Source organism: Leucoraja erinacea, chromosome 6 (genome assembly GCF_028641065.1).
Source record: "Leucoraja erinacea ecotype New England chromosome 6, Leri_hhj_1, whole genome shotgun sequence".
NCBI lineage: Eukaryota > Metazoa > Chordata > Chondrichthyes > Rajiformes > Rajidae > Leucoraja > Leucoraja erinaceus.
The window spans coordinates 59079712-59105991 of NC_073382.1; the positions used below are offsets into that span (position 1 = coordinate 59079712).

Consider the following 26280-nt stretch of genomic DNA (forward strand, 5'->3'; position numbering starts at 1 on the left):
CTCCTGCACCTATTTTATATGTTTCCATGTTTTTATGAATTTGGTGGCCTTGCACCCTGTTTGATATGGAATTTCAAGGAATAGCTGTGAGTCAACTGCCAGTCCACCACCCGTGAGTGAGCTGCCAGCACATCAGGCTTGAGTGACTGAGTTGTCATCCCAAGAATTCATTTGGCCCACAATGTCCATACTAGCCCTCTAGAAGCGAGTCCCTTCAGCGCACAACACCCATACTAGCGCTCCAGAAAGCCCCCCCCCCCCCTCCCCATCCACTGACCACCAATATTAGAATTGGTGGAGATGCGGAATATTGTGTAGGGGGACCAGCCCTCCCGTGTGAACATGGGACCCAACAGGTCCCGCTTAGTCTAGTATAATTTAAAAAGTTTTAAGGTAAATTATTAAATCTGCTTATTAAATCTCGTGTATTTTCATTAAAGCTTTAGGATGTAGATGTTGTCTTAATTTAAAACACACCGAGGAGCATATGTATTCCTCTACTTCATACTTAGCACTCGGCCTGTCTTTCCCAATGTGTCGGTTAATGTTTTGAATGGAAGGCTGTAAGAAAGGTTTTCTGAGTTATTTTGGCAAATGATTTTCAAATGAATTTTGATCTTTATCCAAATATAGTAATTCACACAAAACAATGTCCTTCTTGGCGTGATGTTTTGCCTCCTGATAGGGCAGACAATGTCCCTAGGAGAGTGCAGAAAGTTGTGGTGGGGTTACAAGGAAAATCCAGAAGTTATAGCATCATATAGTTATGCAGCATGGAAACGGGCCTTTTAGCCCAACTTGCCCATGCCAACAAAGATGTCCGTTCTGCAATAGTCCCTCCTGCCCATGTATGGCGTATATTCCTCCAAATCTTTCCTATCCATGTACTTGTAAGTTTTGAAAATTGTTTGATTAAATGACATGCGAAGAAGCAGCAGTCTGAGCTTCAAACATATGGAGCTCAAAGGTAAAAACCCTGGATCGCTCCCATTATTTTGTGCCAGTAAATGTTAGAATGGCAGAATATAATACATTTTTATATGGCTTGAGTTGTGCAGGAAGGAGAGTTTACAATTCTCGTAGCACTGGGTATAGTTCTCGGGCTACAGAGATTTGAAGGTAGACTAATATACATTAGGTTTTGGTTCCTTAGGTGGTGTGCTTTGCTTCAGCATGGGCCAGGGTTACCTCTATAATTTTCCAATAGATAGTTGCCTTTTGTTTATCTTGTAATGAAAAGTTTTTTGCAATTTATTTTAAAATGAGCTTTGGATTGTATTGCTTTGACAGACCTATACAAAATGAAACATTTTTGTTATATTAAATTTGCCGCCAAAGGCAGACAAAGATTAAAAGAAAACATTTTATATGATCACTGAGAAAAATGTATTGTTATAATGTTACACAGTGCTAACAGCAAACAATTAAAAAAATACAGTTTGCAGAATCAGTGCAGTGATTTTTCGATTTGATAAGCTGTATTGTTTAGGACAGTGCAAAGAGTACCTCAATGCCCAACATCATTAATTTGTAGGTTACAACAAAATGAACGATCACACAAGCTGATGTTAAACATCCAAAGTCATTGGTGATGGTGGTTTTATTGACAAATTATATTGTCTGGCATATCTGAGTTGATTATTGTGTTTTACAGAATATGATACTAAACCACCAACTTTGGATAATACTGTGACCACATACATTAAAAAACTAAAGCTTCAAGATGAATCTTTACTAACAGATAACCAGGTAAGATGAACAGCTTTTAGTTATTTTGAGATTTTGCAATAGAATTTCTATTGTCGATCTACTCTCAATCACTAAAACTTATCAAAAAGAGAGTGACAAGGGAAAGATTGAGGAAGAAACATTGCTGCAAAACACAATTAGAAAACAAGTCCATGGTAATGCAAGAGATGATCTGCAATGCTCCATTGATAAAGTAGGATTAGGGTTGTGCAAGTCAGTTTAAGAACCTGATGGTTGTAGGAAAGTAACTGTTCCTGAACATGGCGTTGTGTGAATTCTTGACTTCTGTACCTCCTGACAGATGGCTGCAGTGAGAAGAGGGCATGGGCCAGATATGGGGATTCTTGTTGATAGATTCCACCTATTTGAAGCAGCACCACACATAGATGCTTTTGATGGTGGGGAGGTTTGTGCCCATGATAAACCAAACTCTGCATCCTCTTGCATACCTGTGCATTGGAATTGCAGTACGGAACTATGGTGCAATCAGTCAGAATATTTTCCATAGTACATGTGTAGAAATTTGTTCGAATATTTGGTGAAGTGCCAAATCTCTTTAAACTACCAAGAAAGTAGAGGTGTGGTGCACCTTTGTAAACCGATCTGTGTGCTAGGTCCAGGACAGATGATCAGAGAGGTTAACACCCAGGAATTTGACACGGCTAACTCCCTCCACTGCCGACCCATCGAAAGAAACAGCATGTGGTCTCCCCTTTTCTGAAGTTAACAATTGGTTGCTTGGCCTTGAGATAGACAAAAAGTGCAGGGGTAACTAAGCGGGTCAAGCAGCATCTCCACAGACAACGAATGGGTGATGTTTCGGGTTAGGACCCTTTGTCAGACTGAAGGTAGGGGGTGGAGGGAGAATTGGAAGCCATCCAAGATGTCTATGTGAGACAGTGTCATTTGTTTGCTTTTGACCCATATCCCTCCATGTCTTCTCTATACATATGGTTAATCCCATTTTATTTTCTCCCCATTCCTGTTACCTCTTTTTACACCCCCCCCCCCCCCCCCCCCCCCTCCCAGTTTCTACCACTCATCTACATGGTGGGTATAATTTACAGCAGCCAACTAACCTACAGACCTGCACATTTCAGGGATGTGGAAGGAAATGAGCACATGGGGAAACCCACACATACTTGGGAACCAGGTTTCCCTGAATTCTTAAGTGTTGTTGTTGTTCCTGTAGCTGGAGTCTATGGCTTGAATGGTCAGAATTAGCTAAATATAGAGAGCTTCAGGGCTAAAAGGAAGCCCCATGAGGAATCCAACATTGCAGTGGAAACAGGAAATTCCTGGTGACCAGCGAAAGATAAATTTATGTTTGCCTGAGAGTCCTGAACCTCCACACAGTTGAATATAATTGGGGCATTTCAACAAGGAATTGCTGGTAGTTTTGGAGAAGATATGGGATATTTTTATTAGTTTATATTCCCATAGATAAAATAATAATATTATTCGTGCAAAAGAGTAGCTTCTTCTTCTTGTTCTTCTTGCGTATGGCGTGCACAGCCTAAAGTTGAGAGTGCACGCCAGGCTGATTGCATTCGTCGAAACAGGGCAGACCATGTGAAGGTTGCAATCTTCCACCCCAAAAGAGTAGCTAGTGGACTGCATAAAGAAAACCGTTTACCATTTGCCGGAATGACAAGCAAAATTCAGATGATAGAGACATTTCTCCAAAGAGCATGAAATTGTGAATAAAAACAATTTGGAAGTGCTGTGTGAGGGTCTTATGGAGTTTAAACACTTAATTATTAAAAATTAAAAATAAAAAGTAATTAAGGATTATTCCTTCGAAAATGCTGGGTAAATGATGTTGAAGAAGATTAAATACATCGAAACATTGTTTGAGAGATGGTGTTTATAGAGGCTTTGAGGAATTACACAAAAGTGGGAAAATATAAACCAGTTCAATGGACTTCACATATAATGAACAGATAAGATTGAGCTGAAACTTATTGGGAAAAGTCAACAGTTTAGTACAGAACTGCCAAAGTTTCTTCACATATTATCATATTTGCAGTCATGCTTGGGATTCACCTATAAACATGAAAGGCCCATAAGTACTCTTCACTGATCTTTTATTAACACCTGTCTGGAAACGACAAAGTGGAAAGTTGGTGTAAATCCCAGTTTAAATTTGTTTTAATTATTTCATTGCATTTTAAATAGTGTTAGGCAAATTCAAATCCATTTGGAATCCCTTGATTTGTCATTTGGCCAAACTTAGAAATATGAGTTCGTGGTTGGTTAGGATTGGGACAGTTTCGGGTAGTAAAGCTGTGCTACATCCAAAACAAAAGATACGTTTGTATTTACCATGTATGGCAACAGCGAGCAATGATAGTCTACACTCGGCAGCAAATTGTAACCTGGTGTCCTCACTTGAGAGCTTTGGAGAACTTTGTGCTATTTGCAAGAGGGCAGAGAAATCCTGACTGAGTATGGTTGAGGATAAAAAACAGCGAAGTGACAAAATGGAGCATCAGAGATTAAATGGTAGGAAGGTGCTTGCAACCCATGATCAGGTTGAGCACTTGAGGAGGAAAGCTCAACCAAGTGTCGTTGCGTTCTGCTTCCAGCTGGGTGATTAACAACATGGCATATGAACTGATAGATATTTGGAACGTGCATATGGATTCTGATAGATATATCAGAGAAATCCTTAGTGTTGTGGATAAATGTAAGATGGGTTGTAGATTACATAATTATAGTGATCATTTGGTAAAGTTGGCACAGCAATGGCAGGTGAAATTAAATTCTGGTGAGTGCGAGATGATGCACTTTGGGAGGAAGAATAAATGTAGAAGATATGAAATGAATCATAGGGCCCCAGGGAGACATGCAGAAGAATACCTGAAGATGGAAGCATAGGCGGTAAAGTAGTGAAGAAGGCACATAGGATACTTCAATAGCCAAGGCATAGCATATGAAACCAGTGGGGTCATAGTACAACTCTATAAAACATTGGTTGGTCATAGCAAGAGTACTAAGGTTTGGTTGCCATACTATAGGATGGACATGATTGAACTGGGGAAGATGCAGAGGAAATTCACCAGCATGTTGCCCGAGTTAATTTTTTTCAGTTATACGGCGAGACTGGATAAACTGCTTTATTATTATTCGATAGAGGTGGTGTGGGGGAATCAAATAGATGGCTACATGATAATTATCAGGGGCATAGAAAAGGTAGGAAAGTTTTTCCCATTATAGTTGTAAAAAAAATAGAGGAACGGTTCAAGTAGGGAGTAGGAGTAAGGAATAGGGATTCCGAAGAAAAAACGTTTGCACATGGAGGCTTTCTGGAGCACTCTACATGAGTGAATGGTGGAGGAAGGTGCTTGCAACATTTAAGAAGTATCTGGTTGAGCACTTGAATCACCAAGGATAAAAGGCTTTGAACCAAGTGCTCGTAAATGGGCTGCTTCTAGCTGGGTGATGGCTGGCATTGGCATGGTGCGCTGGAGGACTAGTTTTTTGGTTGTGTGACTGTGATTCTAAGAGAATATCAGAGAACTGGATTGAGGTTTCTCAAATGTACATGGGATTGTTTAATTCATCAGTAAATTGTTTGTAAAATGAGGAAGAGTAAAGTGATAGGCCCATTTCTGCAAATGAAATGGGTCATTTAAGTGATCTAGAAGAAGGATAATATTTGAGAAATAATATTCGGAGTCACGTTTGCTGTACATGCTATTTACAGATCTTGGACAGAAATTAACCAATTTCACCTGAGAATGCAAGTGTAGTATTAATGTATTAATGTAACTTGGGATGGCAGATTGCATCTAATGATCATGAGGTTGTCTCAGCAGAATGGCCGTGCTTTCTTTACCTTCAGAATCTAGAGTCCTTTATTGTTACTCCTATCAAATATGTTTACTACATATGGTGTGTACTCCAATTTCCAACAAATTATTTTGTATGTCATGGAAAATTGTCACAATTAGGAATAAGCTTTGATTCAAATAGAAAGTGTTTCACCGCCCGACTCTGCCCAGTATGTCATAGTAGTTCAGTTCTCATTTCAAATTGAAATTTACATGACATTGATAATTCTAATTGTAATTATTTACTGATTTGTATAAGAATGAGGATCCATGGAATTTGTCCAATGTTTCTTTGTGGAACTGAAAAAAATAATTTAAATAGTTAATTTAGGATTTACCAGATGAGACCTCAATTGCAATTTAAATTTTAACCCACAGCTGCTTCTCTTGTCCTGGAACTGGTAGCCTCACCAGAGATTATATTGTCACGCACCTCATTAATATTGGCTTGCTTGCCTATACATCCTTGCTATTATAGTTGCGTAGATAAATGAGGGAGGAAAAGAGGAGAAATTGCAAAAGCTTGTAAATAAAATTTCATTTTGTTGAGCTCATTTAGATAATATCTGATGCTTGTAAATCCTTTCACAAATTGGACATGAACATATTTGAAATATTCATGTTTTATGTTTTTGCTGTGATGGAAATAGATTAATGAGGTATTTATAAAATTGCTACATTTAGTTTAATCCTTTTCAAATTGATAGAAATAAACTTGATGTAACCTTTGTAGAAAAAACATCAGAGACTGTTTATACTGTAATGCATTTATCAAATCATTACCAGGTTTTGAAATTGACATTTGCTTTAGCTTTACAAAATATCTGAAAGAGGATAAGAGACAGCTGTGTTTTGTTCCAGGTTGTTAACTATTTCTTTTATATTAAGTAGAGCATCTGCAAAATGTATTTCATTTTGAAATAGGTATTCCAACAATAAATCTTGAAAATAAATCATCTCATGATGCAAAATCTTTGCTAATGTTTTTGGAATATATATTCATATCCCTCATGTTACCTGACATACCTATGCAGCATTAAGAGATTTGTATCTAAAGCAACCACAACGAAAATTTGATGATGGCAAATTGGCTATTATTTGAAATAATAAAACTAAGATACATTGTAAAATTACATTTTCCAAAGGTGTATTGTGCACAGGTACTTTACTGTGCTCCAGCATGTCACGTTAGCACCAAAATGTTGCACATTTTTGCTTTCAGAAATAAAAGCAGAAAGTACAAGCAATACTCAGCAGGGTAGGCAAGATTTGTAACGTGTTCATCATCAATCCAAAATGTCATTATAAATCTTTTTCCACAAATGCTGTTTGACCTGCCAAGTATTTCCAGCGTTGTTTTTATTTCAAGATTTACATATCTGCTTTCAGATTTGCCTGCAAATCTTTTCCCTTGATTTACATATATATGGTCCACTCTAATGCCAAACATCACTTCATTTTTCTCTTCTTTAAACACAGGCATTTTTTGTATCCAATCTGCACACTTCCATTCTCTAAAATGTACTAATCAATTCAAGCTGTTGTTCTCATCGTTCTCATTCCCTATGCCATTGCCATACTGTGGTGCAGTGTGTACCATCTACAAAATGCATTTACTTGTCTAGTTTATTTTGACTAGACCTGCCCAACCCACAGCCTGAATCACCATTAAGAATAAGGATGGCAGATGTACGGAAACCCGATATCTGGTTCCCCTCCAGGTGGAATACTATCCTGATTTGGAAACACAGTGCCATTTGTTCATTATTACTAAGCCAACATTGTTGAACTCCTACCCTGTATTGTGAATACACCTTCACTAGAAGAATTGCAAATTTCCAGTATTGGCTCAGCATCATCTTCTCGGGGGCAAGGGCAGTCTCTGAGACACTCCTATTCTGAGAAATGAATAAATAAAACAAATAACAAAGATTTGGGTCGCATACCCTTTTGTAGAATGAAATTGACAACATTGTATTTATGTGTTTATTCAGGTAGGCTTATATTAACATTTAAATTATTACTCAGTAGCTGTGCTTAAGAATCATGCTATTGATGTTTGATATGACAGTGGTGAGGAATTACTTTTTATTTGTTCATTGGTTTAATATCACCTTGCTTTATACCGTAACCAAATATTGCTATCTATAGTTCATAAATTACACATGCAGAATTAGGCCATTTGGCCCATCAAATCTACGCCATTCAATCATCGCTGATCTGTCTTTCCCCCTCAACCCCATTGTCCTGCCTTCTCCCCTTAACCCCTGACGCCCATACTAATCAAGAATATGTCAATCTCCGCCTTAAAAATATCCATTGACTTGGTCTCCACAGCCATCTGTGGCAGTGAATTCCACAGATGACTAAAGAAATTTCTCCCCATCTCCTTTCTAAAGGTACGTCCTTTTATTCTGAGGCTATTGCCTCTGGTCCTAGATTCTTCCACTATTGGAAACATCCTCTCCACATTCACCATCCAGGCCTTTCACTGTTCAGTCAGTTTCAATTAGGGCCCCCCCTGCCCCCATCCTTCTAAACTTCAGCGAGTAAAGGCCTAGTGCCGTCAATATTCAATATAATTTATACTGCGCTGGACAATTCTATCATGTTGGAAGTATTAGATATTCCTTTTTAAAATTCATGTACTATAATGGTTTAATGATAGTTAAATCACTAGCCCATTAATATTTTCAATTATTGTAATCGTAGGATATAGGCTTGATATTTACCAGTATAAATATCACTACTGTCCTTTAATCACTTTAAGTCAATGTAATAAGTTGTTTTAAAATGGAGACATAAGTAACTGCAGATGCTGAAATCTTGAGCAAAATACAAATGTTGGGGGAATTCAGCAGGTCATGCAGAATTATTTGAGGGAAGGAACAAGCGACGTTTTGGGTCTCTTTCAATCTAAATGTAGAAACCAGGAACTGCAGATGCTGGATTACAAGGGAAAAACGCAAAAATGCTGGAGTAACTCAGCAGGTCATACAGCATCCTTGGACAACATGGATAGGTAATCTGCTGCCTAATCACTGAGTTGTTCCAGCACTTTGTCTTCCAATAAAGAGCTTTACCTATTTGTATGGCAGAACTGTAGTTAGGTTCTGAGCAAGCAACCAGAGATCTTAACTATTGATCATGAAATAAAATCCCACCTTCATGATGAGGGAATTCAAATTTGAGTAACTAAGTACGATAGATAACATTTCAGTAACACTAATTGTGAAATGTTAGCACTGTCCTTCAGAGAAGGAAATCTGATATCTGTGTGATTCTAGAAATGCAAAAGGCTTCAGAAGCTGAAAAATGGAGCATAAAAAAACAACTGCTGGACGAACACAGCTGGTCAGAGTATCTATGGAGGGAACTGACGTTTTGAATCGAGACACTTCTTCTAGATTGAGAATGAAGGGGAATTAGCCTCTGGAAAGAGATGAGGGATTGAGGCTAGAGCTGGCACTCAATAGATGGATCCAGGTGAGGAGGGCTGGATTGGAGAATGAAATCAGGTGGAAATCAGAGAGGAAGTAAGAGACAACATCAGGCGCTGGGACGTGATAGTGGGAGGTAACCCGAGGCAGCCAATTATGGAAAAGAATGGGACCTAATAAGAGAGGATGGGGAGGAAAGAACTGCAAATGCATATTTAAACTGAAGATGGACTCAAAAAACTGCAGCGGGTCAGGCAGCATCTCTGGAGAAAAGGAAGAGGTGACGTTTCAGGTCCAGACCCACCTTCAGACTGAGAGTCAGGGGAAAGAGGAATGAGGGATATAGATGGTAATCGGACAAACAAATGAAAGATATACAAAATGCAATGATGATCAAGGAAAGGTGGAGCCCACAGTGGTCAATTGTTGGCTGTGGGGTAGGTTATTACAGACAGTGAAACTCAACAGGACGGCAGTGAAACTAGTACAAAGGACGGGTGGGTTAAGTACGGAGAGAGAGGGGATGCAAACGTAACTTGAAGTTAGATAAATCATTATTCTTACCGCTGGGTTGTAAGCTGCCCAAGCAAAATGTGAGGCCAATTTGCATTTGGCCTCACTGACAATGGAGGAGGCCCAGGACCGAAAGGTTAGTATGGGAATGGGAAGGGGAGTTAAAGTGTTTAGCCACCGGGAGATCACATAGGCCAATGCGGACTGACTAAAGGTGTTCAACGAAATGATCGCCCAGTCTTGCTGATCTATAGGAGTCCACACCTGGAACAGCAGACATCTGCAACGGGATCCCACCACAAGGCACATCTTCCCATCTCCACTCCTCACGTGAGTGGGGGCGCCGTCCTTTCACCCTTTTTTATTTTTAGTGTGTTGGAAGTTTTTGATTTGGAGGTCTAGTCTTTTTATGTAGGGGGGGCGTAGGGAGGGGAGAAGGGGGGAAACTGTATTTCTCAGTCCCTACCTGGTTGGAGATGCGGCTTTCCACCGAGCCACATCTTCGCCCCTTCCTCGCGACTTACCAATGGGACTGGAGCGGCGTTTCCTGCCGGAACCGGCCAGAACCTCAGCTTCGGCGGCGGTACAGCGCTGAAGCACCATTGCGGAGCGGGCGATTCCTTACCCGGGTCGCCGTGTGGTAAGCTTCGGAGTGCTGAGACCGCCGACTCCTACATCGCGGAGCTGTGGTTGAGGAGCGTCCAGCTGCAGGCGGCGCTGGGGAGCTTGGGATGTTTCGCCGAGATCGCCACTGTTGGAGCTCTGACCAGCGCGGCCTGTGGACTTCGGGGACTTCAATAGCCGCAGTCTCCGGGGAGGAAGCGGCCGTTCCAGACACTCCAAGCCACTGAGAGTGTCTCCCGACGCCGGAGTTCCAGACTGATTCCTGGGATGTCAGGACTTTCATATGAAGAAAGACTGGATTGACTCGGTTTGTACTCGCTAGAATTTAGACGATTGAGGGGCGATCTTATAGAAACTTACAAAATTCTTAAGGGGTTAGTCTAGATGCAGGAAGATTGTTCCCGATGTTGGGGAAGTCCAGAACAGCCTTTCACAGTTTAAGGATACAGGGGGAAATCTTTTTTTCCTGCGATGAGGAAAACATTTTTTACACAGACAGAGTGGTGAATCTCTGGAATTCTCTGCCACAGAAGGTAGTTGAGGCCAGTTCATTGGCTATATTTAAGAGGGAGTTAGATGTGGCCCTTGTGATATATACCACAATAAAGGGATCAGGGGGTATGGAGAGAAATGCAGGTACAGGATACCGAGTTGGATGATCAGCCATGATCATATTGAATGGCTCGAAGGGCCGAATGGCCTACTCCTGCACCTATTTTCTATGTTTCTATGTATAGTTGTGAATGTTGCTCAATAAATAACTACAGTATTGATACACCATATTAAGAGCATTGATTTGCCGTAAAAATGAGTTCTGTAAAACCGTGTCAACTGTAGCAGTGACAATCGAACACTGTTTCACGTTTAATGTTTCACTTGTTGATAATTTAATTAATCCAACTTTATGGATTAAAACAAATAATAACATTGGGAATTAAACATATTTGATTGCATTCCGTTATCAAACAGTCAATGTTCGCTCTGAAGACAGAGAAGGTATTTCCTGGGATGCAGGATTTCATATGAAGTCGGGGATCGGGGGCTAGAATTTAGGGGGGGGGGGGGGGGTAGATGAGAAGGCAATCGGTGGATGGATTGAGGCAGGGGAATTAGCATGTGTTGGTTCTCTGAAGTAGGTAAAATGGTGAGGGGAGAGTGCGGTTGGGGGTATGAATAGGGGGATCAGTGGATGATCAGGATGATTGAATGGGGGGAGATCACTCCTGTACAGGATGAATGGGGTTGCTCAGATCAGTGCAGGCATGGATGGGGGAATACCGATCAGTACAGGATGGATGGGGGAGATCAGTCCACAGGATGAATGGGGGAGATCAGTACAGGAGTGAATGGGGGCTCTGAGATCAGTGCATGATCGGGGGGGGGGGGGGGGGGGGGGGGATTGAGAAGGCAATCGGTGGATGGATGAGGCAGGGGAATTAGTATGTGTTGGTTGAAGTAGGTAAAATTGTGAGGGGAGAGTGCGGGGGGGATCGGATGTGAATGGTCAACTAAATAACTACAGTATGATGGGGGAGATCAGTACAGGATGAATGGGGGCAGTACAGTGTGGATTGGGGGGTCTGTGCAGGATGAATGGGGGCTCAGGGATCAATACAGGATAAATGGATGAGAGATCACTACAGAATGGATGGGGATCAGTGCTGGATAAATGGAGGGGGGTCAGTACAAGATGGATCGGGATGGAGGGGGGGATCAGTGCAGGATGAATGGGGGGGGGGGATCGGGGATCAGTGCAGGATGAATGGGGGGGGGGTCGGTACTGGATGAATGGGGAGAACAGTACAGGATGGATGGGAAAGGGGGTAAGTACAGGATGAATTGGGGGACTGCAGTACAGGATGAATCGGATGGCTGGGGGGTGGCAGGAGAATCAATGCGGGGTGGATAGGGAGATCAGTGCAGGATGAATAGATGGGGGGGGTAGATGGGGAGTGGAGCACAGAGGATGTCAGTGAGGACTGAATAGAGTCGGGAATGGGGATCAGTGCAGGGTGGAGAAGAGGGGTCCCAGGATAAGGGGGGTGGCGCCACCGCCTCCGCCTCCGCCAGCCAACAAGAAGGTGCGGGCCAAGCAGTGCAGGCGCTTCAGACGGCGGAAGGGGGCTTCACTTATTCCTTTTCTCCAATGATGCTGCCTGACCCGCTGAGTTACACCAGTTTTTTGTTATATCTTCGGCATAAACCAGTATCTGCAGTATCAAGCCGGGCAAAATGACATGGCTTTTAGGTTGCCCAGCGGGACTTTAGGTGGCCATTGGCAACCGGGCAACTGTTGATTTCGAGCCCTGACCCTTTGTCACTACCTCCACCCTTCCACACCCCACTTGACTGTTATCTGCCTACTAACTCCTCCACATCTGTATCTACTCACTAGCTCTTGCCCCACTCACACCTCCATCATTTATACTGGATATTTTCCCTCTATTCTTTCAGTCTAGATGAAAGGTCTCAACTGTAGAGCTATTAACACATACTCCAAGCAACGATCTAACAAGATTATTGGCACATAATAAAGTTACACTGCATGTTGACACCACTGTAACTGCGTCTCGACTGGCATCTAGTGTCTGGAAGCGTTAGTAATAAATGGCAACTATATGGTAAAACCCGGACTGGATTATAGATCCGAGTGGTGTGTAACATAGGTGTGTTAGTATTGGTGAACATATAGGTAGAGCAGATCTACACAACCCAAAATGTTGGCTGTTCATTTCCCTCCACATATGCTGCCTGGCCCACTGAGTTTGTCCAGCTGCCAATGACCTATCCAAGTCAAGTCAGCTCTTGCCCCATCCCTTCACACCTCTATACTAGCTATCGCCCCTCCAATGTTTCTGTCTAGACGGTCTCGATCTAAAACATCGACTATTCATTTCCTTCCACAGGTGCCACTTGACCTGGCAAGTTCAGGAAGCTGTTTGTTTTTGGATGCTTGTGTTTTCTCAGTACAGGACTATTTGAATTAAAAGATAAACACTTGCATTATCAGTGACATGAATGAGAAAAAGGGTGTTGCTATTATTCCCATTTATCTTGTCTGGCCTGTGGACTGTTCCAGTAGCAGCAACAACTGTTAACTATGTTGTAATGTCAGGAGATTAAGAGCTGCACCATTTGAGTATATAATTTTTGGATCTGAAATTTGTCAAATAACCTCCTTTAATTTTTGACCTGAAACTAGTTTGCAGTCTTGGCCAATATTTTGTTGAGATAAATGTGACCATGCAGTTCACCACTCCAAAAACCTCACCTATCCAAATCATTCTAATCAAAATCTATTCTTCCTGGCTTTTCAACATCTGCCATTCTGTGCCTGAGCAGCAGCCAATTTTGGCTTCTATTTACTCCAGTAAGTACTGTACATGGTCATGTTTTAACTAATTAAGTGCCTATTGTCGATTTCATATCTGCAAATAAATTGGATGTGGGTTGGGGCGTATATTGTTTTCACAACAAGCAGTCAATTGCTCAGCTAACAATATTGCTTTCAAGTCATACAGTCATTAGACACAAGTGCAAGCCCTTTGGCCTACTGCATCTGTGCCATCTCAATGGTTCAATGGAATTTTATTGTCACATGTACTGATGCATAGTGAAATTCCTTTTTTGCATACAGTTCAGTAGAAATCTTATTATATAGGCACAATCATACTTGAGTAGAGGAATATAAGAATGGTAATAAGAAGAATATAAGAGACAGTGTATGATACTGATCCTAACACTCATTTCTTTCTTCTTTTGGTATTTCCACCAATCTCTCATCCCCACTGATTCTCTTGCTTTCTTGTGGGAACAGTTTTACTGTAGTCAACTAACCTATCAACCTGTGCATTTTTTGGGGGCGTAGAAACCTGGAGGAAACCCGTGCAGTTAAAGGGTGAATGTACAAGCTCCACACAAATGCACCTAAGGTCAGGATTGAATTTGTGTCATTGGAGCTGAATAGCTGCACTAACCATTGTTTACTCAGAAATTATTCTTTTTAAGGTGATGAAAAAACAACATACAATAATGTATGGCACTTTCTCCCAACATAAGCAGGGTATTTTCATCAAAAATATATGGCAGGGGCTAAGTACACCAACTATCATGAGTGATAGCTGTAGAATTAGGCTATTTGGCCCATCAAGTCTACTCTGCCATTCAATCATGGATGATCTATCTATCCTAACCCCATTCTCCTGCTTTCTCCCCATAACCTCTGACATCTGTATTAATCACAATTCTATCTATCTTTGCCTTATAAATATCCGCTGACGGCCTCCACAGCCTTCCGTGGCAAATAATCCCACAGATTCACCACCCTCTAACTAAATTATATGCGTAAATTCAAGCAATATGGTCAACTGGCTTAGCTGATAGTGGAGTTATCCCATTGGTCTTAATGGCATTCTTATGGGGGATATGCTCCAGGATTTCGCAGTGTAACGAAATCCTCGCGTGCCACCTGCATGGCGTATTGCGTACGCACGCTGACGCATTGGCATCGCACGCTGGAGGCCCGACATCTCACATGTATCGCGTGGTGACGCATGGTTACGTCACCGTGCGTCGACGTCCGTAACCATGCGTCCGTGCGCGCCGCAGGGTATTCGAATGACACCACGCGCACCAGGCGGCTGTGCTGATGCGTGATTTGCGCGCGACGTCGCGAATCACAACGGGTTGACCTATTTTACATATGACGCGTAAATGAAGTGCAAATGACGGCCAAGTGGGACAGGCCCTTAAGACTTCCCTGTTTCTCCTTTCTTCTGTATCTTAAAAATCTTCTTTTACCTGACCTTATCCTCTTTTGCAAGCCATAAGATCAATACAGTGGTTGTACAGCTGTTTGATTTTTTTTCATTCAATGGAATTTGTGAAATCAATTTGTGAAATCAATGGATGAAGAATTGCTGGTGCACATTATCAAAAACACTATTTCTGTTTTTCCTTTCAGCCTACTGAAAGTCCTTGGAATGAAGTGGATTCACACTGGGATGCAGTACACAATGAACGCCAAAGTCTTCTTGAGAACGTGTGCAAAAATACTTCTTTAAGGAATCTAGCACATACTTCTCTAACAAAGTTTGTCTTGGACCGTATATTTGTGTGCGATAAATACAAAATCCTATTCTGTCAAACCCCAAAAGTTGGTAATACACAGTGGAAGAAAGTTCTCATTGTTTTAAATGGTAATTATGGATTTTCTATGACATATCTAATATATATTCAAGTGTTTTGTTAACGGCAAGGTAACAATAATTTTCCAGAGCACTTTTGTTAGTTTGTAACACCTCAAAGAATATTTCATTCTTACTGCTAAATGCCATTCCAATGTTTTAATTATGTTTTTTGCTGATGACCTAAGAGTTTAAAAACAGTGACTTTATTCTAAAAGTAATGACGAGGCACAGCTCAATTATTCGTATCAATTTGACACTTTAGCCTAGAAATTAGATGGAATGCCCCAATTGCTCAGGTACCCAGGCATCCAAAATTGAGAGTGATGAACCACACCATGTCAAAAATATTAAAACTGCAAATGAAAATATTGACTTGTTATAGTGCAAGACCTCTTTCTGATCCAGTCAGTAGCTTGACGTGATAAACCTACCCAGTAGTATTAACTGACAGATACAAACTTTTAGTGTTACTTGCACGATAATTGCTGGTTTTCCAATGTGAGATTGCTGATTAACATTGGAGCAATTTGTGCTATTTCTATAGGAAACCTTCTTAACCAGTCAGAACTGCTTTTAATATGCTGTTGGCAGTCTTTTTAAGATTGACAGCAGTCGTGTGGTCCGGTGAGATTGACATTGTGGCTTGAGAACGAGGAAGAACAGTAGGAGGAGGACAACGCAAAGAAGGTCATACTTGAGAGAACCTCCTGCATAACCTCTTGGCAGAGCAATGTTTGCGATGCCTTTGTTTCTCAAATGAGGCTGTCGTTGAATAATAGCACTGCTACAGCCACAACTCTAATTGTCTAGGAAGGCAACTGTTATCTTGACCAGGGTAGATGGTATCAACATTTGACAATGTCCTTCATGGTAGACTGGTCCAGAAGATTCACTCCCACCGTACGCATATGAAATAGTAAGTTGGATGCAAAATTGACTTTTTTAGAGGAAAAAGGGTAATGGTGGAGAGATGTTTTTCTGACTGGAGGTCTCTGACCAGTGATGTTCTACAAGATCTCTGTTGTTTCTGACATTTATAAATGATTGGGATGAAAATGTAGGTGGTTGAATTAGTAGGAGATAGATTAGTGTTAGATAATAGACAATAGGTGCAGGAGTAGGCCATTCGTCCCTTCGAGCCAGCACCGCCATTCAATGTGATAATGGCTGATCATCCCCAATCAGTACCCCGTTCCTGCCTTCTTCCCATATCCCTTGACTCCGCTATCTTTAAGAGCCCTATCTAGCTCTCTCTTGAAAGTATGCAGAGAACCGGCCTCCACTGCCCTTTGAGGCATAGAATTCCACAGACTCACAACTCTCTGTGTGAAAAAGTGTTTCCTCATCTCCGTTCTAAATGGCTTATCCCTTATTCTTAATACTTTGGCTTCCCTGGAGGAGTTTCAGGAATTAAGGAGTAAACTAAAAAAGGAAATCAGAAGGGCAAAAAGGGACTAGGAGATAGCTCTGGTGGGTAGCATTAAGGACAATCCCAAAATATTTTATAAATACATAAGAGGGAAAAGGGTAACTAGAGAGAGAGTGGGACCTCTCAGGAATCAAAGAGGTCACCTCAGTGTGGAGCCACAGGACATGGGCAAGGTCCTAAATGAGTATTGCTCCTCTGTATTTACTGAGGAGAAAGACAGTAGGGCGTAAGAAATTGGAGCATTCACTGGAAGTGGCTTGAGAGCAGTCAGGGTTATTTTCTGTACTGAAGGTACTCTCGTGTTTGAAGGTAGACAAATCTCCAGGGACTGATCAGATATATCCGAGGACATTGCGGGAAACTGGAAAGGAAATTGTGGGAGTCCTGGTTGAGATTTATGAGTCGTCCTTAAATACAGGAGAGGTGCTGGAAGACCGGCGAGTACAAAATGTTGTGCCTCTTTTCAAGAAGGGCTGCAGGGGAAATGCTGGGAAATATAGGCCGATGAGTTTAACATCTGTAGTTGATAAATTACTGGAGAGTATTCTGAGGGATAGATTATACAGGCATTTAGATGGGAAAGAGTAAACATGGATAATCATCATGGTTTTGTACATGGAAGATCGTGTCTCACAAATCTGATTGATTTTATGGCGTGTCCAAAAAGGTTGATGAGGGCAGAGCTGTAGATATTGTGTACATGGACTTCAGTAAAACATTCAACAAGGTTCTGCGTGGTAAGCTGCTCTGGAAGGTGAGGTCGCATGGGATCCAAAGAGAGATAGTTGAATGGATAGCAAATTGGCTCCATGGAAGAAAGCAGAGGGTGATGGTGGAAGGTTGCTTCTCAGACTGGAGGCCTGTGACTTGTGGTGCGCTTCAGGGTTCAGTGCTGGGCCCGTTACTGTTTGTCATCTACATCAATGATTTGGATGAGAACATACAGGGCAAGATTAGCAAATTTGCTGATGATACAAAAGTTAGTGGTTTTGCAGTGAAGATGGTTGTGAAAGATTGCATCAGGATCTGGATTGATTGGCCAGGTGGGCGGAGGAATGGTTGATGGAATTTAATACAGAAAAGTGTGAGGTTTTGCATTTTGGGATGTCGAACAAGGGCAGGACCTACACAGTAAATGGTAGGCCTCTGGGTAGTGTAGAGCAGAGGGATCTAGGAGTACAGGTGCATGGTTCCTTGAAGGTCGAGTCACAGGTAGATAAGGTGGTCAAAAAGGTTTTTGGCACTTTGGCCTTCATCAGTCAAAGTATTAAGTGTAGACGTTGGGAGGTCATGTTGCAGTTGTATAACACGTTGGTGAGACTGCATTTAGAATATTGTGTTCAGTTCTGGGCACCATGTTATAGGAAAAATATTGTCAAGCTTGAAAGGATTCAGAAAAGATTTACGAGGATGTTGTCTGGATTAGAGGGTGTGAGCTATAGGGAGAGGTTGTGTAGGCTGGGTCTCTATTCCATGTAGTGCAACAGGATGAGGGGAGATCTTATAGAGATATACAAAATCATGAGAGGAATAGATCGGGTAGATGCACAATCTTTTGCCCAGAGTAGGGGAATCGAGGACCAGAGGACATAGGATCAAGGTGAAGGGGAAAAGATTTAATAGGAATCCGAGGGGTGATGTTTTCACACAAAGGGTGGTGGGTGCATGGAACAAGCTGCCAGAGGAGGTAGTTGAGGCTACGACTATCCCATCGTTTAAGAAACAGTTAGATAGGTACATGGATAGGATCGGTTTGGAGGGATATGGATCAAACGCAGGCAAGTGTAGTTGGCACATTGTTGGCCAGTGTGGGAGAGTTGGGCCGAAGGGCCTTTTTCCACACTGTATCACTATGACTGGCTTTTTTAGTTGAATGCTTATCCTGGAGTCATAGCACAAGTACTTTGTGTTTTAATTGTAATTTGTCAGTTTGCAGATTACACAAAACCTGGTGGAATTGTGGACAGTTAGGAAGATTCTCAAAGGATAGAGCAGGATAGATCAGTTAGAACTTTGACTAATGAAATGGCAAATGGCGTTTAATCCAGACATGTGTGAGGTGTTGCATTTTGGGAGACAGAATGCAAGAAACATACACAGTAAATGGCAGGACTCTTAGGAGCATTGAGGTACAGGGGGACCTTGGGGTGCATGCCCACAGCTCCCTTAAAGTGCCAACACAAGTTGATAGATGGCAATAAGATATCTTCAACAGTCTGGGCATTGAGTATAGAAGTTGACAAAGTCACGATGCAGCTGTATAAAAGTCTGGTTAGGCAAATTTGGAGTATTATTTGCAGTTCTGGTCGCCACACTAAGGGAAAGATGTAGAGCTTTGGAGAGTATGCAGAAGGGGGTTACCAGGATGCTGCCTCCTTTGGATTAGGTACTAGGAGAGATCAGAAAACATGGATTATTTTCTCTGGAGTGTCAGAGACCAAAATAGAGTATTTTATTCCCAGGAAATATCAAATACTTGGCAAAAGTTTAAGGTGAGAGGTGAACATTTAAGAAGATTTGAGAAGTTTTGTTTCCTTCGAGTGTGGTTGGCACCTGGAACATGCAGCCAGCCAAAGTGGTAGCAGCATACGATAACAACAAGGTTACTCCCAAAATAGTGTTGCATTTGATCTCCCAAACTGCACCACCTCACACTTGTCTGAATTAAGCTCCATCTGCCTTGACACTGTAGCTTGCTATTTTACCAGTTGGTAAGAGTGGTGTATTGTAACAGGAAGGATGAAACAAGAGTGCCTGTCATAGGATACAATAGAATTTTATTTATCCTAGGAGGAAAATTGATCTGCCACCAGTCATAAAACACAAGATACATGAAATTAAAGTGATGAATGGAAAGGATTGGGGATGCACAAAGATTTGGGGGTGTGTGGGGGGAGGTAGGGGCATCAGTCTACCTCACGACAGAAGGGGGGGGGGAGTTGTACAGTTTGATCTTCTTCTTGCGTATGGCGTGCACAGCCTAAAGTTGTAGGACAACTTGTTCTATTTGATCTTAGTTGATTGTGCACGCCAGTTTGATTGCATTCATCGAAACTGGGCGGACCACGTGAAGGTTGCAATCTGCCACCCCATACAGTTTGATAGTCACAGGGAACAATGATCTCCTGTGGCGTCATCATTAGCCCTCAAATTCAAGCTGATAACTGTTTGCAAATCTGTCACAACTGCTGGAGAGACTTCTTCACAGTTTTCTTCTCCAATTGTGGAGCCACCATTTAATCCAAGCTAAGCCGAATACCCTGCATGAAATCTTTGAGCATGTTAGAATTGGTCTTTTCCATTTTCTACACTATTACACATAAGCTTACTGGCAGCAATTGAGTTGGGTGTTCCTGTCCATCAAACCGACCGCCATTTAATTGCAGTTTAGTTTAGTGTCACATGTACCGAGCTACAGTGAAAAGCTTTTATTTCATGCTATCCAGTCAGCATAAAGACAATACATGATTACAATCACGCCATTTACTGTGTATAGATACAGGGGATAATGTTTAGTGCAAGGTAAAGTCAGCAAATTCCAATCAAGGATAGTCTGAGGGTCCTCTTGGTGACTAAATGTTACTAAAATGTTACCTTGCACTAAATGTTATTCCCTTTATCTCTGGTTCTGGTACGATGATTCTGTTGCCTGATAACAGCTGGGAAGAAACACCCTGAATCTGGGGGTGTGCATTTTTACACTTCTTTACCTTGTGCCTGCTGGGAGAGGGAAGAACAGGGCATTGTTCCCTGTGGCTATGAAATCCACCTTGATTATGCTGCTGGCCTTGCATAATCAAGGACCATAATTAAAATATAAAATGTAAAGAAATAAGGACCATAATAATGATCATAATTTTTGATCCCTGTATCTCTGCTTTCCTGCTGGTTCTGTATCCTTTCCCTGTGTCCAAAAATATCTCATTTGTCAATATATTTAATGACCAGGTATCCACAAGCGTGGTGAATTCCTTTGAATAAAGGAATTTCATTACTTGCATTATCCAAATTAATGCAAAATGCTGGTTAGGGTTTTAAAAATCATAACAAAAGCTCAGATGTATTTCACTTTTGGCTCACTCAAAAATGAAGTCTGATTATTTGGATGAGGTACCAAAAATCTGATGACATCTATAGAACTGGGACACAGTAAATACCAATGCCTTCAGTGAGGAATAGAAAAGATTGACAACAACCAAACTAGTCATGTTTTATATTCTATATTTCTAGGTCCTATTAATTCCAATTAAAATGGAATAAAATGTGCATCATTTATTTGAAATTTGAGAAATGCATAGCAAAATTTATGTGATGCACTTTCCCATAAGTAATTCTGAACATACCAGTAAATGCTAGGCAATAGAATCTATTTGTTTCAAATATTAATTTTGTGGTTAACATGAAAAATGCTGAGATGAATATACTTTATGTAGATTAGTAGCATAGTTTTATATTTGAGTAGGTTGAGTTTATATCCATCCTGTTTGAAACACCTTTTGAAGAAACTCGCCTTTTGGGACAGGATCTTAAATGTATTTAGAGTTTTGTCATACAAAATACAAAGAAAATCTTTTACTTTCAGTCTCAAAGCTACTTTCAGCTGTGAGCATATGTATTTAACGTTATCAACTTTTATATACTGGTCTCGCCACTGGACTAAATAAGGAAAACAAATTGAGTAATATAATTTTAAGCAAAATAAATTCCAAAAAAGCAACAGTCAATCTGATTTTACGTTGTTTTGTACCCTTTTCATTAATTATGGGAATAACTTTACATTAACTCAGTCAGTACTTACAAAAATCTGGACATTTTGTAGTTTTTGGATTTTGTTTTCTTTTAAAACAATTTAAAAAATGCTGGCAAGCCCTCTCGTGGACAGTGGCAGATTTACTTGTCAACAATTCTATGTTCTCAAATCCAATGTCATAAACTTTGGTTTTACAAAGGCCAAGTTCTTTTTTTGCAATTGGCGCGTCTTTGCTGTGATTTTAAAGTAAATTGAGGCCTCTTATACCCATCAAAAACAAATAACTTCACAGGTATATGTTACTCTTTCTGGACACACAAGATTGAAGCTCAGGCGTTGTGCCCAGAGGGGGAAATAATCTGTTTCTTGATGTACCATTGTCATATTTTAGAAAGTTTGCCTCCACCCATTTGTGATTGCCTTTCTCAGTATCATCATTCTCCACTACTCTTGCATCTTCTGAATAATATTCCCCTAACATTGGAGATGATTTCTCCATGCTCTTCGTTAGCTCTGGCTAATCAGTATCCCGCCTGGCACTAAAGCCTGATTATCTTGTTCGCTGTTTGCCTTCTTTGGCTTGCCTTAACTAAAATTCCAGATTTATTTGTGCATATCCGTGGTCGTGTCTACTTTTGCATCATTACTCTGAAAAGGTAATTCCGGAAAACATCGAGGACACATTTAAGGGGAAAGTGTATTGGGCCAAATCCTTTTTTTGCTGTATATGCTATGCAATATTATGTACTCGGAGTAATAACAATATTTGCATGCACACTTAGTTTAAAGATCACTAAATTTTGGAAGAATTGAATTTAACATTTTCCTCAATACAGGTGAATTTAAATCCATTGAAGACATACCGGAGGCTTTGGTCCATAATCATGAGAAGAATGGCCTATATCGCTTATCATCATACAGTGCACCAGATGTAAAAAAAAGGTTAGAGAAAACCTATTTAAAATCTATTTAAAATCTATTTTGAATGTTACTGTGCAAAATGTATCCCATTCAAATTATCCATCTGGATTTTTATTGAACATAGTATTAACAAATCTACTGGATCACAGCTATTAATGTCCATACTTTCCTTGGATTTTTTTTAATGTGTTTTAGTGGCATACTGGAAGAATTATAATTCTATTTTCGTTGTTTTCTTTCAGATTGAATGCATACTTCAAATTCCTCATCGTTAGGGATCCATTCGAAAGGCTGATTTCTGCATTCAAAGACAAGTTTCTAAAGAATCCTCGATTTGAACCATGGTATAAATATAAAATTGCTCCCGCAATTATTCAAAAGTATAGGAGGAATCGAACAGAGACCAAAGGACTACAATTTGATGATTTTATTCGCTATTTAGGTGATCCTAACCACAAATGGCTTGATGTTAAAATAGGAGAATCTATTATTCATTGGGCTACTTATGTTGAGCTTTGTGCACCTTGTGAAATCAAGTATGATGTCATAGGACATCATGAAACACTGGAAAAAGATGCTCCATACATAATAAAGAGAGCAGGAATAAATAATTTGGTGTCCTATCCCCCAATCCCACCTGGCATTACAGCGTACAACAGAACTAAGATTGAGCAGTATTTTGCAGGAATCAGCAAACGAGATATAAAACGCCTTGCTGCTCGTTTCCAAGGAGATTTTAAACTGTTTGATTATGCCGAACCTGATTTTTTGTTAAATTGATATTCCTAAGTATTGTGCCTGTTATGTGGTAGTACAATGCATATTTATATTTTTTTAGGGCTTTTTGGTTACACTGTTTAATGCTATCACCAGCAGAGGTCCATGAAACCACTGAATGAAGGAAACCCAAAGCCTCTTAACAGTTTAATCCATGCATGTTTGCAGGCATAATGTGATCTTTAGTAGTAGATAAACAGTAGTTTGATGCATGGAGCCCAACAAAGCAACATTATATGTTGTCAAAATGTAATGAAAATATTTCCATAGAGAAGAACAGAAAAAGTCAATTGAATTTCTGAACAAAACATCAGTTGTAAGATGTGTAAGAAAGAGCTGCAGATGCTGGTTAAAATCGAAGGTAGACACAAAATGCCGGAGTAACTCAGCAGGTGAGGCAGCATCTATGGAGAAGGAATGGGGGATGTTGCTGCCCTCATTCCTTCTCTCCATCAGTTGTAAGATATTTGTTTATTGATCCAAATGATGCATTGTCTTTGTCACATGTTCAGTCACAGATATTGAAAAATTGTTTTATCATTTAATTTAGTTAAAGTTAAGTGTAAACATTGCTGCTTGGAAAGTCTTTTAATACAAAGGATAAAATAAGATGTGTGCATTTAAAGCTGCCACATTTATTTGCAAACACCCTTGTATATCAGTTTTATCAATTGGTACATTTTGTGAACTTAAATTTCAATTATTTCTACCTTCAACTATCCCGTCCACCAATTATAGGAATGAAATAAAGGAGTCAGTGAGAAAACATTATTGCCCAATGGAAATTATGTCTTTTTTTTAAACCAATGAATATCCAGCATTTGTGGTGGTGGTAGAAACTCCTCAAACATGCAATAAACAGGACTGAAATAATTAAACAATATGCTGGAGTATCAAGGAGCTAATTGTCTAAGCCACTAAACAACCGTTGGTTTGCAACCTTTAACGCTGATAGTATGAAAATATGATTAAATATAAATAATCATTTCCAAATTCTCCCTGCCCCATATCAAAACCTATTCAGTTATCACCTTTCCCCCAAGTTTACGATTTTTCATCTCGCCTTCCCTTGTGTGTATAACTATTTTTCACAATTCAATTTGTTTTGCAAACTATTTTTTCAACTTCAGCCTCCTGAACATACTTTGTGCCTTTTGCTCCACCATTGAATGCATTGGCTTTATCCAACTAGACAGTGTCTATATTCATTTTTATAAACATCCTCTCTTGCCTGATAGTTATTCCGAAAATCCACATATTTGACCAATATCTTCAATGATTGAATTCAAATAAGGTTGTTTTAATTGGAGCAGTTTAGAACATTTTATCTGTGATAGAAGTGCAAAATAAATACAAGTAATTATTGTTATAAAGTGAAGCTTTATTGAACTAACCTTAAAAAGCTATCGAACTCACCTGAAAAAGAGGGTGACAAATGGTGGGCAGAGGAATGTTCACCAGGAATGTTCAGAGACAGCAATTTTTAAGTCTAAATATCATGATATATCATTTCTACACTGACAGAAGCAATGTGATTATTACTATATAGTTACATGGTGCTTAACAATATATTTTCTACATTAAATATCGGTCTTCCAGTATTTCTTTAATGCAACAGGTTAAAAGAAACTTTCACATAGAAATAATGTTGCTTTCTGTGATAATATATTCAGAATTTTGAATTTCAATGTTCAAATAATTACTGCCAGGATCTCTAAGATAATTATCTAGTACAAAAGTAATATTGAGGAGATTACATTTTAAAGATGAAAGATGCTTGAAACATTCAGTAAGATATTTGCATACCCGCGATATATAGGAGATAAATAATTATTCCACAGGTAGGAAAGAGTTGGCAACCACCAAAAGCAACCACTATGAACAGTCAATAATTAAAAGTAAATCAATTTTATATAAAATGTATTTCCCTTTCATTATTGACTGCTCATTGTGGTTGCTTTTGGTGGTTGCCAACTCACTCCTACCTGTGGAATAATTATTTATCTCCTTTCAGTCAAGTTTGATATAAAACCTTCAAGTTAACCATAAGTCTTTAATGAATAGGGAGATCACTGACAAACCTTCATAAACTTTAAACCTGATCCAGTTAGTGATTCCCATAAGTGATTTGGTGCTTAATCTTCAATTAATTTAAAGTAGGAAACAAGTATTAGACAAGATTTATGAAATTTAGTTTGTTCAATAACTGCAAATATTGTAAATGTGAGAATATAAGGTACTTAAACTGCTTTGAAGCTTAGGACTAAAATCTTATTACAGGATAAAATGGAATTTCCAATTAAAGGCCTAACACCATAGAGAAAAGAGTCTGTTACTTTTGGGTATTCACATACACATTTATTTTAAGAATATACCTGGTCAAAGGAGTATATTTCCCATTTGAATTTTGCTTTTTTTACAAATTAGTTTCATCCTTAAGCTAGTCATTTTCTTGTTGTACACGTTCTGAATTCAGCATTTTGGAACACCACTATGGCATACATTAATGCTAATTATTCATTCCATTAGTATTTGCACTAACTTCTTTGGTTTGATTGTAATTCTCAATTTTGAGATTCAGAACTGTTAATAAATGCCTACTGAAACTTGGTCTGTGAGTTATACTGCTGTCCTTATGGCTTTGTAGACTGTCACACCATGAATAAAGATTTTCATATTTCCAAAATGTTGAGAATAACTTAACAAACCTGAATTATAATATTCAAATGATGCAAAAGCATGATTTACTTAAAAATCTAAGATTCCAGAATCTTCATTTTCATTTAAATATCCTTTAAGAATTTCTTCTGCTTCATTTTTAGTAGATGAAGTTTTCAAAAATTATGTACTTCAGAATTTCACATGTTCAAAAGCAATGTGTGGTCAATACTTCTTGCATTTTCATTTAATTCTGTTATTTTATTTCCACGTCTTTTTGGTGTCTTTCCTAGCTCTTTTATGGTCATTTTTATTTGTTAATAGCTTTATTTCATTTATCTCCTTAAATATATAAGCTTTCATCTGTTTCAGGCCTTCTATAAATCCTGTTTTG

General features: G+C 39.7%; 1 protein-coding gene across 1 annotated transcript in view; it reads left to right on the plus strand.

Annotated features, from left to right (window-relative positions):
• The window catches only part of chst10 (carbohydrate sulfotransferase 10), a 43091-nt gene extending 19095 nt beyond the window's left edge, over nucleotides 1-23996 (plus strand). Inside the window, exons 3-6 of the mRNA XM_055637169.1 lie at nucleotides 1655-1749; nucleotides 15126-15360; nucleotides 22367-22472; nucleotides 22694-23996. Of these exons, the coding sequence (XP_055493144.1) occupies nucleotides 1655-1749; nucleotides 15126-15360; nucleotides 22367-22472; nucleotides 22694-23231 (974 nt within the window). The 3' untranslated portion in view covers nucleotides 23232-23996. The remainder of the gene's footprint in view (nucleotides 1-1654; nucleotides 1750-15125; nucleotides 15361-22366; nucleotides 22473-22693) is intronic.
• The last annotated feature ends 2284 nt before the right edge of the window (nucleotides 23997-26280 follow it).